Here is a 14,298-nt window from a genome sequence, read left to right on the forward strand (position 1 = left end):
AACATATGAACGAGTTCAAATACTCGCGCGGAATAGCAGAAAACGCGCAAAGAGTGGGAAGGAGAAAAAGAAAGATGACGTAACGTTACCAAATTGTCACAAAACAAATTGTACAAAATTCAATTTTATTATTTTTGCATATTATTTTTCATATGTTTTATTAAGATATACACGTAGTTTTAATATGTTATCCAAATTATACAGATATTTGTAATTTTGAGTGGATCCTGGTGAGGCACCTTCAATTTTCGGCACTTTATTAAAGAACTATCTTAAAACTGTCAAAAGTCTTAAGATGGTATAAATCAATCAAATCACAGAGCCATATTATGATATTAGCATTAAGATATTATTTAAGTACTATCTTATCCAATACGTATTGAAATACAAAACTATGAATGGGACTTACATTGAATAATTTTAATATATATATCGTACAGCTCAGCTAGCAACCGACTTCTAATTAGATATGAAATACGTTTATTAGGAAGTTTGGAATTGAAATTATTTGCTAAATAAACTTTAAGAAAAACTAACTGCAGTATTGTGCAGTGATATATTCTCTTGTTTTATTCGCATTTTAGGCAGTCACATATTTACATAGATATCATGAACAGTAATGCTTACGTACAGTACTAAGTGTGGAGCCATTTTACATACCTACATCGTGATATATACAAAAATGTACGTGTCGGAACTCATCTCCCTTTCAATAATTGTTGTTATCATGTAGTGTATAACCAGAAAATAACTTATTTCTCGATATCGCATTGATCAGTAACACGGCGGAGTCGTATTGTTATAAGGTAAGTATCAGTTAAATACTTACTAAAATGTAACACAGTGATATACATGACACGCCGATGGTAGTTACATATCATTGCACTTCCTAGCTGTAATCATTATAGGATGTATTAAAAATCGTGTATCTTCCTTCAGCTAAGGAATGCATGGCTGAGGAAAGAATCTCGACTTTTGATGTTTCCGGTATATTCATCGTATATTTTTTCCTTTTAATCTCTCAACATAAAAAGTATTTATAAGCGTGTACCTCAGTAATTTATGATATTTCGTAATATTATACCTTTTATCTCTTGTGTCTCTTTAATACTCTAATTATTATATTTTATTTAAATTTCATTTACGTTTCAGCTCGTTTTGGCAAACTGCTTTAGCTGTGTTGAGGCAAATTCGTTGATAGCGAAAATCTGTTTACAATCTTATCAAATCATATACTGATATATAACTTCACATAGGCGCCGCGCGCCGTAAGTATGAAACGCAGCGAAATGTATTCGCACATTTATACATATTAATAATCTGCCACATCCCTATATTTACTATACAATAATTATAGGAGTTGAAGATATATATTTTTTAAATAAACTTTTAAAAATATTTCCGTTGTCCATATCTCCTACAAAGAGTTCCGGCAGCGCCTATGATGTAATCAAAAGTTTAATACGATTAATCATGTATACATATAAGGGAGGGCCAAATCTTTATTATACGTACAATCAATATCCGCGAGAGGAGTTCTTACTGAAAACATTGAATTCTACGATGGATTCTATGAGTGAATACGCGACAAATGAATATTCGTAACTACTGATAATTATCTAGATAGTGAGAGAAGTGATTAGAGGCACATAAGTAAAGTCGGGCCCTTTAACTAATAACGGAATGGTCATGTTCACGAATTTTCGCCAGAGATTATTAACAAAATATTATATTACAATACTTATATATTTTCTTTTATTGCTTATTGAATATCTATATTGGCTTAAGATCGCCTGACGGGACGCGTATAGGCGCGCAATAATTCATTTGATAACTTATATTCTTAAATAACTTTATATTTTACATTCGTAATATAATTTATATTAAAATTTATAAACATAAAGGAGTGAGGGAAAGACAATGTCAACAAAGATATTCAAGGACAGAGCGTACATATAATTTCTTCCTGTTTATAAAACGGAATGTCAAATGATTCTTTAGTATGTGAGGATTTTTTACATTAATGCCCAAGAATAATGATCCGAAGAGCGTTTCAGTCTTAACAGGATGATTTTCTTTTGCTTCAGAAATAGACGGAGATAATGTATTTAATTGTAGCAGGTAATAAATGTAAAAAAATAAGCGTCAAGAAGAAATGCTTCTAATGTGAAGAAATTTGTGGTGTAAACAATGTATGTTTCCCATGTTCTGAACTTAACGTTTCATTAAAATTTGAATACCGTTCTGTTTAAAGCCATTTTCTGTGCGACTCAAAGCACCAACATTGACGACATTTAATAATATCGTGTCGATATCAACTGTATGTCGTGATAACGAAACGATCTTCTCAGGATATAGTATCTTATAATCGAGAATGGATTGAAACAAATTGAAATAAATTCAGATTTTTAGAAATACACGTTAAAAAAATCCTTTTCAATCTGGAATGCATTTTTATAGGAAGTGTACGTGAAACATATTTCTATGCTTTTTAATTTAAAAATATATTAGCTTTTTTCTGCATCGTAAATATTGCTCAATTCAAAATTCTGAATTAAGAAATGTAGTTTTTCAGTTCCATTGAATCTATTATAATTAAGTTCAATTAAATCTAATTAAATAAAAAAAGTTTCGCTATTTAAAATACGCGTATTTAGATAGATCAAATTTTAATCCATTCTCGTTTACTAGGTAATAAATTTCTACTGCTTTTTCTCTCATTACCATGTTATAACAATATAACGCTCTTAACTTTTTGTGGACGAATGTCGGATTTCCATTTTCCTTCTTTTTTTTTTTTTTTAACTAGGAGAGCAACATGAGGTTTGACGAGCAATTTACAGGAATATATCGCGCCAAACTACACGTGACACATACGTTAGAAAATTATGATTTAATTAATTTAGAAATTGCTAAGATTGGCGGGTTTCTCTCTGTTTACACAAGGAACACTCGAGGCGAGGAGGTAAACTGGCTCTCGCGACGACACGATGAGGAAACTATTACAGCGAAGTAGTTTTGGTCAACTTTCTTGGATACTTGTTTTTTAATCTATAAGTTGGACATCGTAATACTGTGCAATTTTATTCCACAGCGAGTCGCTCCTTCCGCGTGCGTTATATAATTTACTAACAACAGGCATCCCGGGTGCATTTATATATGTCACGAAGTAATTGTCCGACTAATCACGATTTACACTCTCTGTCTTACGCGCACTCTTAATTATCGTTCATTTTGTCTAATCCTCACAATGAGTCATTTATCAATATCTCGAATCTAGCGACACGATGCGCAGCACTGTTTCTTGTACAGCGGCACCTTACATATGTTCATCGTTTTCACTCTGCTGCACAACTGCGAGTGGTCCTTGCAATCTTCTACAAATGCTAAAATAAAATAACATTAAATACAACAATATTTTTTAAAATTGTAATGTGAATATATAGCAGATCAAAAATAAAAAACAAACTTGTACAGAAAATCTGAAAAATTCTAAAATATTCTATGAAGAAAATTTTTTAAGAAAAATGTTCATCAAGGCTTCAGTTAACATGAAGGCTGTGTGAGTGAGAGAACTCTTTAAAATTTAGTATATTTTTCTTATAGAAACCTTACCGGTAGACTGAGGACAAGGCGGACCCCTGCATGTTTTCATTACAGGAGGTCGTGGTATATCTCTACAAGCATTTCCCGCTGGCTTCTTTGTACCGAACCAGACACATTGTAAAATCCTATATTTGATACCATCTTCCTCACAAGACGCGGTGCACTATGTGTTAGAATATATTACAAAATTTTAGCATAAGTATTATCATTATCACGTAAATTCTAGTCGTAAAATTTCTAGTTCGATCTATTTACCTCAGTCCATTCGCCGACCCTCCAGACACCCTTGCAGGCATCGTTATAGCATTCTTGTCTTTGTAGCGGCCTTGTAGCCTCGTCACACTTACTCGGGTCCAACAACGTGACATTCTCGTGACCATCCTTTGCGTCGTGCACCAAACGACAGCTAATGTCCCGTTTCTGCATCGCTGTCTTCCAGTTGAAACATCTGGACGTTTCGCATGGAGTCCATTCCGTGGTATGCCATTGAGGACATTTGCCCATTCCGCAGGGTCTCACCTTCTCCGGTACCGGATATCCGGCGTCCTCGCACAAAGTCTGACCGATTACCGTTCTTGGTGAGACGTGTGTGAAGTTGCCATCCGTTTTTGTCGATCGAACTGTACACTGTGCACCTCGCATCTATGGTATAACAACAAATAATTTGTAATGCAGTTATTTCGAATAAAGATATATTTCAATATGTGAGTATATATAAAATTGGATGAAATTTTAAATTCTTTTGACTTTTAAATATTTTTATTAAAATGTCATGATCTCTTTTTTTTCGTATAAATTGATAAATTAATGAAGTTATAGTATGTATTTTAAATGACAGTAAGTAGAATGTAAATGAATGAATCATGATGAAATAAATGAATGAACACAATCATATATCGAACAAACGTTCGAAATTTGTTATCGCTTCAAACATTCTTAGACAATTGCTTAACAATGATAACAATTAAGTCTAAAATATTCTTTTTATCGAATTAACTCAAAAGAATTGTAAATTTTCTAATTTAAGCTAGTCACAATTAGAAAAAAATGATCTTACCTGGAATCCACTTCCTCCACAAGTTTGAGAACACTTCGACCAATCGGTCGTAACCCACTCGAACACCAGAACATTATCCGCAACTGCATTATAAGTCCTTCGTTTAATTATTGGATCGTTTAAACATTATCAAGACAATGTAAATTATCAAGTATAATCTTACCTAATACAGCGAGAGATTCTGCAGCGGTATCTTTTGTTGTAGCATCCTCTTCCGTTATAGTGGACGTCAAAATGTTCACGGGCTTATTTTCATTACCTTCTCTAAACGCTTCTTTTAGATCCACTGAGAAGGCCTTTTCTATGGAGCCAGCGTGATCCTCTCGATTGCGAGATAAGTTTCTTACGTTCTCATCAGGATTCTCCCCAACAACGCTCGACCTCAGATCATCTATCAATGTCGAGTCATCTCTCGTTCTACTTTCCAAGTCTCTAGTAGTCGGAAATCGCGCGATTGTATAATCCGCCGTGTGATTTTCTACATACGGCACGATTTTCCGCTTATCCAGCTCCTCCTCGAACGCCTCGCTGTACTCTATTGTCCTGTTCGTGTGGTTTAAACTACGATGATCCGGCTCCTGTATCCTTAATCGATCTTCAGGACTTCTAGACATCATTGTGGAGGTGACGGTCGATGAATCTTCAGTTCTCAAGTTCCCATAAACGTCGTGATTGATGGACTTATCACTATCGTCGGTGAAACTGTCTGCCTCCTTGAGCATTTCCTTTTTTGTGCTCGAGTCTTCAATGTAATGTACGCTCATCTTGCCATTTTGTGAAGATGCGATAGATTCCGTTGTGCCTTTGCTTTGGAGGATGTGACTTTTGGGCGTGGTGCTCCAGCGATCTTTGTACCCGGTCTTCGGTTCTTGCCACTGTCGTTTCACATTTTTTAACGATTCTTCCATATAATCGATATCGGGCTTCGTAGTAAGCTTGGTATCAACTTCTTCCATTATATCCGACTTGATGCCGTCGCCGTGCTGCAGCCCGAATACAGATTCGTCCAAATCGTACGGATCGACGTCGATAAATATCCGCTCCTCGTCTGGGCCGAAGGTCTCGTCCGGGATGGCTGTGTTACGATATAGATTGTCAAAGTTATCCTCTACATTTTGATACGTGAAGTCGGCTTCTTTGTTAGACATTTTACGCTTGGTTGTCGCCATCCTTTTATGTTCGTCCTCGACAAATGGCGTGGAAGCGGTTCTGCGATTATTACTCATAGCTATTTCGCTGTGAAACGGCCAATAGGCCTATATAAAGCGTGTTAATACTTAACATTTAGATTTTATAATATGTAACGTTATGTGTCGAGTAAATCATAGAAAATTTAGCTACGATGGCGATATAAGCAGATAGACGCGTGTTATATAACACTTCATCAAGTTTATTCACAAATAAACGTCTTACCTTCAAGCTCGATATCAAGTAATTCAAGTGCGGCACAAGAGTGGAAGCACTTGATGGAGCAGGTGATTCCACGGACTCATGATATCCCGGCTGATTGATAGTCACAAATATCGAATAATCGACATCGAGGAAAATTAGTCCAGGAGTGCAAAGCGGAATACAGAACCATCACCAGAAAATTAGTTTGGCAAAATTCATGCATATACCATTTGTTAAGCAATGTCAAGATACGCGCAATGAATTATTGTAGCGGGAGACAATCTTGACAGTAGAATGCTTTTTCGCGTACCTGGTTGAGAGAGGTAACAGTGTGTTCTTTATGCATCATCGTGGCATCTGACGGAGTGGGACTGGTCTTCTGCTTCTTTTGATGTGGTTTTCTCGTTGGTTTGCTAGGAAACGCACGTTCATGGCTAAGGTCCTCGCTATCAAAACGGTTTCCGTAGGCTGCTGTAAGAAAGAATCAAAGTTGTATGTGTATAAAGCTAAAAATTATATTTTCATTATTTTTAAAATCTGGGTTACTTACATTATGAGCTTAGAATTAAAAAATCTAATAGATTTTTTATATCTCACTAACATAATATTTATTTTTTCAGAAAAATATTAATATTTGTAATATGTTATACTAATGTATATTTTATTAGCTTTGAATTTAAAATATGTTTTAAAATACATTAATTTTTGATATTTGTTTATTTATTTATAAATTGCATTATTTTAATATTAAGAAATGTTGAATATTAAATTAACATAAATATTCAAATGACAATTACATTACATTAAATTATCACGCGGATATGTTAAACATTTATACACAACAATTTTAACGAGAATCGGTTTTAATAGAAATACAAATGAATAATAATGTTTGTAATATGAAATAAAAATGTTTCCTATTTTATAAAAGTAAATTATTTTTTTTAAATAAAAATGCGTTTACCTGCATGATCAGTGTACGGACTTTCGCCAGAATTCGCTGGTGCAGAGTCAAGGTTTGCATTTCGTTGTAGGTGAACGGAATTGCCAAGTCGTAAATATTCCTCGCTGCTTATCTGCTCTTTGGAACGAAATTTCACTATCAACTGCGTCTCTGCGTGCGAATTTCCCGCTGAAAAAGATTATTACCGAATTTTTCATAGAAACGTGTCGAAATACGGATACGGTATAGACTATATGTATATCTAGGCAAGATCTCTTACCAATGCAACCGTAGACTCCCGAGTCCGAGGCAACTATATCGATTATCTTCAAAGCTCCCTTCCTGCTGATCTTGTATTTTCTGGATTTTCGTATTTCCTTGTTATCTTTCGTCCATACGATCTGAGCTCTGAACGATATTGTATTTTGTAGTTATTTTACTTGATTTGCAGTTACATCGATTTTGTGCTTGTACTTACTTGTCAAACTTTCGAACCGGACAGCGAATTTTGATAGAAGGTGTCCCCTGAAAAATCTTGGCGATTCCGCCAATCTTCAAATCCACCTTCGCATTGATATCTGTTTGATTATACGTTGTGTTCAGACTCGTGATGGTTGGTGGCATGTTAGAGCTTAAGTCTGAGTCATGGCAGGCTCTGGTGTTACAGGGTTTCTCGCTGGCCGGCCTTTGAGCTGGGCATTCGCGTTCCTCACGACTCTGCTTACGACCTTGCGCCATTATCTGCTCGCAAACTACGTCTCGCTTCTTCACACCGCCGCCACACGTTCTCGAACACTAAAATTATTCATTTATATCGGAGAAGTTTAGGGATTTTCAAACATGCTTTCTAGAGTATCTATAATAAAATTACATATATAAATCAAATATGAAACCTACTGCTGTTAGATAATTCAAATTCTAAAATTTCAAACAGATAATTTAAATACATGTTTTATATATATTATATAGGTCATATTTGAAAATTATTTGATAATACGTACATATTTTAATTTTATAATCTCACTATATATTTTAATATATATGTATATTAGATTTCATTAATATAAATCATTAATACATATAAATCTTTGCAACGTTTACAGCGTCTTACTCTCATTAATCCATTCTTTACATATATTGTTATTAATAAAAATGACATTTAAATTTTACAATACTTATGCATAATATTTCCTTAAAATAATTAAATTTTTATGATCTTTTTTTTAATAAAAATATATACAAAAGTTTTGGCTTTTTCATCGAGTAGATTCTCTCACGTTCTTTTTGTATGCATGAGAGAAGTGGTTTATATCACTTTACCGTTCTACGCGCGCGGGTTCATGTGTAACAAAGAGCTTTTTCCCCGAGATTGTTGAAGCCTTATACAAACGTGTACAAACATATACCTTCCCCCATTCCCCCGTGCTCCATTTGACAGGACAATCCAGTACATTGCAGTATCGTCTGTCGGCGGGCGGTGGTTGCGGACACATGTAATTTGGAACAGGCACTGCTTTGTTGGTGCCGTGTGTCACCTCATGGATACAGGTAACGTCACGTGTCTGTATACCAATACCGCAAGGGCTCATGCAAGTGGAGAATTCGCTATAATTCCACCTATGGGCGCAGACGATCACATTTGTCAGGAAAGATCGCACAGAAAGTTGCGTCGTAACATTAATTAAACCTTCCTAAATTGTACATACAATTCGAAAAATTGCACAGTCAGGCATATTATGAAAAAGGTCGTTCAAGTACTTTTTAAAGTTTTTTTTTATAATTATACTTTTTATAATTCTAAATATACATAATTAGAAAATGTATAGAAATATACTCGAGTAGCAGGCTGGTGTTATTTGTCGTAATTTTAAAACATCAAAATGACACTATATAAAGATACTACTTTGACATCAAAATGACAACAAATAAGGATAATTTGTTACCTAGGTAGTAACGTATATTTAAAAGAATAAATTCTGGAGTTACTGGAACCTTTTTGATATTTAATAAAATGTAACTTTAGTTATCTAAATCTTATCTTATTAAACATTAAAAAGACTGCACCAAAATATTCTTATTGATTGCTGAGCTAGAGACGCTTTAATATCTGCTTGGGAGAATTTATCCGTGGAAAAATTATCGTTTCCGAAGCGCTTTAAAGTTAGTATCAAAGCTAAAGATATCTATTTTGAACGTTCATTATTTTTTTTATTTAATAAGATATAAATAACAGTCCAGAATTTGTTTTTTCATGAGTATACGTTACTGATAATTTAATAAATTGAAACACAAAATTTGGTAGTCAAATTTTGTGTTTTTTTGTTGTCTTATATATATTTTTTTCATTGAAAAGATGACATTTAACGAGAAAAATGCTTATTACGAGGGTGCATTGAAGCTGATATTATTTGACAGTGTAAGCTGTTAGTTGGAAGCATTCTCAAGATGTATACTTGGCGATTAAACATTATTATGTAACGCGAAGTATTTTAACGTTTAGGCATTAAATCGATCGATATCGCGGAGTTGTAATTTACCTCGGAGGACATGGATGATCGTTACAGACTCGTATCCTCGCCTCTGGCTTTGTTTCCGCGGAGCATAAAAGCGGCATCACTGTTTTCCCGGTGTCGTCCCGTACACAATTTATAATAAGATCTTGAACACCTAGGAAGAAAGAGAAGCACGTGTATAATCGGTGTACGCGATTCGCCATAAACGGCAGATAATCCGACCGGAGCGTACGCTCTCGTCCCTTTGTATCGCGTTAGTCGACACAGAGTAATCTTAATACGATTATATCCCAACGCTGTTAATTGTACAATGACATCAGCACGATTTTGCCGGGCTAATTAAGGACTACGTCGACGAGTTAAATTCGTTTAGCTAATCCTATTCAATAAACGATTAATATCGATTTTGCACAGATTCTGTACAATGCTCTCTTATCTCGTTTACAAATATCACGTAGAAAATTAGAATTTTTTTAATCGTTCAAGAATAACTAGACACGTCTAAATTTAAAAAAAAAAAAAAAGGGAAAAAATAGAGAGACTATTGTTTAGCTAAATGTTTCTAGTATTTCAAAGAAAAAAATGCATAAGACACGAATGATTCAATCATGTGTATCAAGGGTTAATTTAATGATTTCTCGAAATAGTTATTCATTAGCGTAAGATGAACGCGGGACAAGCTTGAGTGGAAATTGTTGTATTCATTTAAAATCCATATGCGATGAATTAAGAGCCGTGGATTACCCAGGCAATAAAGCTCGATCTCCTATCCATCCGAGTATATTATCAAAAGCAATTTTGGCGAACAATGGTTCAATTCGCCTGAACCGTTACCTCCTAAGCATGTCGCGCTGCAGGGGGTGTAGCCAGTTTCCTTCCACGAGTACGTAGTTTGCACGTCGCTACCCGGGGCGACCTTGATACCGCTGTCGTATCCGCTTCCGCCGGAACTACCGGGCGATGATCTACTGTACGAATCCGTTAGGCTCGACTCGGCGTATCCGCTATCGCCAACAGTGTCGATTCTGTAGGACAAGCTGTTCTCCAGCAAGCCGCACGGCTCCATCGTACACTTTTCGGTTTCGACGGGCTTCAGGCCGGAGCACTGGCTGTCCGGTAATTTAGCGATGGTTTGACTGAACTCGAGGAATATCTTACAGTGTACTTCCCTGTGCCTGACGCCCTCGCCGCAGGTGACACTGCAGGGGGACCATTCCTCGGCGATGAACCTGAAGACCCAAGTTCCACCAGATTGATACATTCGCGTATAAGATAGTACGATAGGCGAACGTGAGCTCAACCGGAAACTTAGGTAACTAGAATTTTGGGTCACGAAAGAATGAAAAATGCGATGGACGCTTAAGATTTGATCATTCATTTTCAGTATGAGTACTTGAGAGAGATTTAAAGCATATAAATTATTCTTTAAAAATATATGACCAAAACATTTTAATCTCTTTCTATTAAAAAGAAAAACCTCCATGTTCAGTGAACATTAAATTGTGATTTAAATTTAACGTAAATTTTATAAAATCGCAAATGCATATGCGCATGTATAATAAAGATATTTAATTATCAATAATTAAAGTTGTTTTTTATTAAATACAAAAATTTATGACATCACTGGTACTCATAAATATGTATACACATTTTATCATCAGATTTAATATGTATATTCATACTAAAAATAGTGAAATAATTATGATATTAACCATAATTGTCGCAAATAAAAGTTAGATTAAATTAAATACTTATTGTTAGATATACATACGTTTATATTTTTTATGTATGCATTTTTATATATGATAATAAAGTTATTTTAATATCATATGGATGTTAAAATTTAATTAATGACGGTCCATAATACTTAACGTTTTTATTTATTTGAAAAATATTTCCCGTCAAAACAGATATTGGCGTTTGTTATTATTGTATATAACATGCATTTATTATTTACTTGTACTGTAAATTAATACAAATCATAAAGTTTACAATAATTTAAAATAAATTCCACACTATAAAGCAAAATATGTATAAACAGTCTTTAAAATAAAAAATGAACTTCCAATATAGCTAAATGTACTCATAATTTTGTTTAAAAATCAAGATTATGTGACTATCAAGACTGATTATTAAATCTTAGAAAATTGATCAAATTGACCAAGTCGATTATTCTCCTCATATTTGATTATGATTGGTCAATTTCTTATGACTTAAAAGATCCCACGATCGTCTACGACTTCTACTCGTATTGTAGACTCTCTGCATAAATAAGCGAAACTTTTGTTCTTATTTATCCTCGTATAAAATAAATCTGTGACACATAAAATCGTTAAGGTAACGGGAAGGTAGAATGACGAGTTATAGACGTTAAAAGTACGGGGAAATTGTCAGACAGTTATATAGAGAGAGAAAGTTATAAACGCTGATTGAAGGGAATCTAGATCTAACATCTTATGGAATTTCCTACGGTGGTAATGGTTGCTCTAAAGCCGTTGCCATTGTTCTCGAATTGCGATCGATGTTACATATCCCGCGAGGCTTGTAGCGAAACGGAAAGTTTATACGAGCTAGAAACTTGATGAATTAATCGTTTGGCGGTCGCCTCGCGGACTACCTAAATTGGATTTTAAATTAGATCAAATAAGATAGATATTTTGTTTCTTTACATTTTTCTTTACAGATTACATTGTAAGATAAAATTAAAATGCTATCCATCTGTACATATGTATATTAAGAGAAATTCGCAGAAACGATCAATTATATATTATATGTATAAATAAAGAATCTTATATGAAAATGTATGTAAGTACTTATATCTTATCTTTTTCAAATATAAGTACTTACAATATTAAAAAAAAACCAATAGAAAGAGAAGAGCTGTTAGAACTAATAATTATTGTTACTCTAATTTGATTATAATTACTATTATGTGTGTGTGTATGTGTGTGCGCGCGCGCGCGCGGATGTATAGGTACATATTATATATACGAGAGTAGAACTTACGTTGATTCGGAAGGTATTGGTTGGTCCATCAATTTCTCTGACATTGGAGATAAGGGATACGGCTGCACCAACGGCTGTGACATACCGTCTCCATCTAAATAACATTCCATATGCTATCTTATTTTCTCCATGCGTATTACTTTTGTATGTGATAACCGCATTCTTCGATAATTTCTCGGTATAAGAACTTTACTTCTAAAATTTTTTTCATACGATGAAATACGTTGAGTCTTAAGAAATATATTTTGCGACTTCGATATTTCGCAAATTGTGTTGCAAAATATCAGAAAGGGCTTCGTAAGACTCAACCCTTTTTATTGTATAGCAAAGTGAACTTAATCACATATCTATAGCTGTTTTGTCAATAAAACTATTTTAAATACACCTTTAAACAAACACATACACATAATACATAGCATTTGTACTCCGTTAGAAAAAAGAATGCAATCATTAAAACGTACATATATCAGTATCTTCCTTCAACTCGATATTTTAAAGAAAAAAAGGGAGAGAAAGAAAGAAAGAGAAAGAGGGAGAATTTGTTAAAAATTTCTGCAGAATAATATCCCATTCCACAGAAACGCAAATAAAGACTGAAAATTCTGAATTTGTTTATCTTGAATTATAAGAAACGTAAGAAAGAGTTAAGATAATGTACTCATTTTACAGCTTACACTTCTAGCAAAGTTAATTACACAACACTAAGATTTTTCTTATCAGCTTAGAATAACACGAAGCTTAAATTTCACAGATTCGCTTCTAATTTTGTATAATCTGCTTAGAGAATTGCGCATAAATTTTCAGATCGTCGCTTAAAGCATGTTAAATTTTGCCTGTGTTAAATGTCGTTCGATCTAATACGAGTTTAACTTAGATAACGCAATTACATGTGGGACATGCGACGTTCGTCTTGCATTCCTGCTCGGTATGAGGGCGTTCCGCGAGGTCGCAGTCCCTGGAGATGGCACCAACACCATCTCTGCATTCGATCGTTCTCGTCCGTATTCCGGTGCCACAGGTCACGGAGCACTGCATAAATAAAAAGTTAAAATGCACATTTCGCGTAGAATTGCAATAAGATGCAATGTGGGCCGATAAAAAGCAAGGAATATAATACAAGCGATTTATAAAAAATTGTAGTGGCGACATTCACATTTGAAGAGACAAATCATATCAATATCTATTTGAGAGAGTGAATTAGTAGGAATATTCAATGACATAGTAATATAAAATATGTAATATAATAATATATTAATTATAATGTAGTATATAATATATAGTTGTAATTTAATAATATTATACGAGTCATATGCAAAGGCAATATAAATACATATAAAAAACATTATGAGGGAAAACAGTAAATATATGAGTAATACAACAATTGGTTGTTGAATAAAATACTACAGTTATACTATAGTTAACTAAAAATAAAAATATAAATCATTTAATAGCGCTTCGATTCTTCTTGGAGTCATCCGCAGTTTATAATTGGCGTAATTCACAGTAAAATATTATTAACAGTCTGTTAATGAACCTAAAGATAGAAGATCGTTGTTATTACATGAATGTCATCAAAAACTGACTATATGTAGCTACAAGGTTTGAAATAATTTAATGGACATATGTTTCATTTTAGGTCAACATTAAAAACGAAAACAGGATGTTAAAGAGGCCAAATTTTGCTCACAAAGGTGTAAATAAAAAATAGTGTTTTTTAAATAGATTCTGACCTTCTGAATAAAAGACAATGTTACTAAAAAATTCAGGATTGATACGGAAAA

At 34.0% G+C, this 14,298-nt stretch overlaps 1 protein-coding gene across 1 annotated transcript in view; it reads right to left on the reverse strand.

The window, feature by feature from the left end:
• Nucleotides 1-2,652: 2,652 nt before the first annotated feature.
• Nucleotides 2,653-14,298, reverse strand: part of nolo (ADAMTS-like no long nerve cord) — an 82,432-nt gene continuing 70,786 nt past the window's right edge. The window contains exons 9-23 of the mRNA XM_018539628.1: nt 13,405-13,546; nt 12,518-12,611; nt 10,346-10,806; nt 9,536-9,665; nt 8,405-8,615; nt 7,477-7,793; nt 7,279-7,406; nt 7,020-7,187; nt 6,366-6,526; nt 6,077-6,166; nt 4,827-5,919; nt 4,664-4,746; nt 3,862-4,248; nt 3,616-3,769; nt 2,653-3,386 (exon numbers count right to left, since the gene is read on the reverse strand). Coding sequence (XP_018395130.1) covers nt 3,277-3,386; nt 3,616-3,769; nt 3,862-4,248; nt 4,664-4,746; nt 4,827-5,919; nt 6,077-6,166; nt 6,366-6,526; nt 7,020-7,187; nt 7,279-7,406; nt 7,477-7,793; nt 8,405-8,615; nt 9,536-9,665; nt 10,346-10,806; nt 12,518-12,611; nt 13,405-13,546 — 3,729 coding nt within the window. The 3' untranslated portion in view covers nt 2,653-3,276. The remainder of the gene's footprint in view (nt 3,387-3,615; nt 3,770-3,861; nt 4,249-4,663; nt 4,747-4,826; nt 5,920-6,076; nt 6,167-6,365; nt 6,527-7,019; nt 7,188-7,278; nt 7,407-7,476; nt 7,794-8,404; nt 8,616-9,535; nt 9,666-10,345; nt 10,807-12,517; nt 12,612-13,404; nt 13,547-14,298) is intronic.

Source organism: Cyphomyrmex costatus, unplaced genomic scaffold, assembly GCF_001594065.2.
Source record: "Cyphomyrmex costatus isolate MS0001 unplaced genomic scaffold, Ccosl1.0 scaffold1034, whole genome shotgun sequence".
NCBI lineage: Eukaryota > Metazoa > Arthropoda > Insecta > Hymenoptera > Formicidae > Cyphomyrmex > Cyphomyrmex costatus.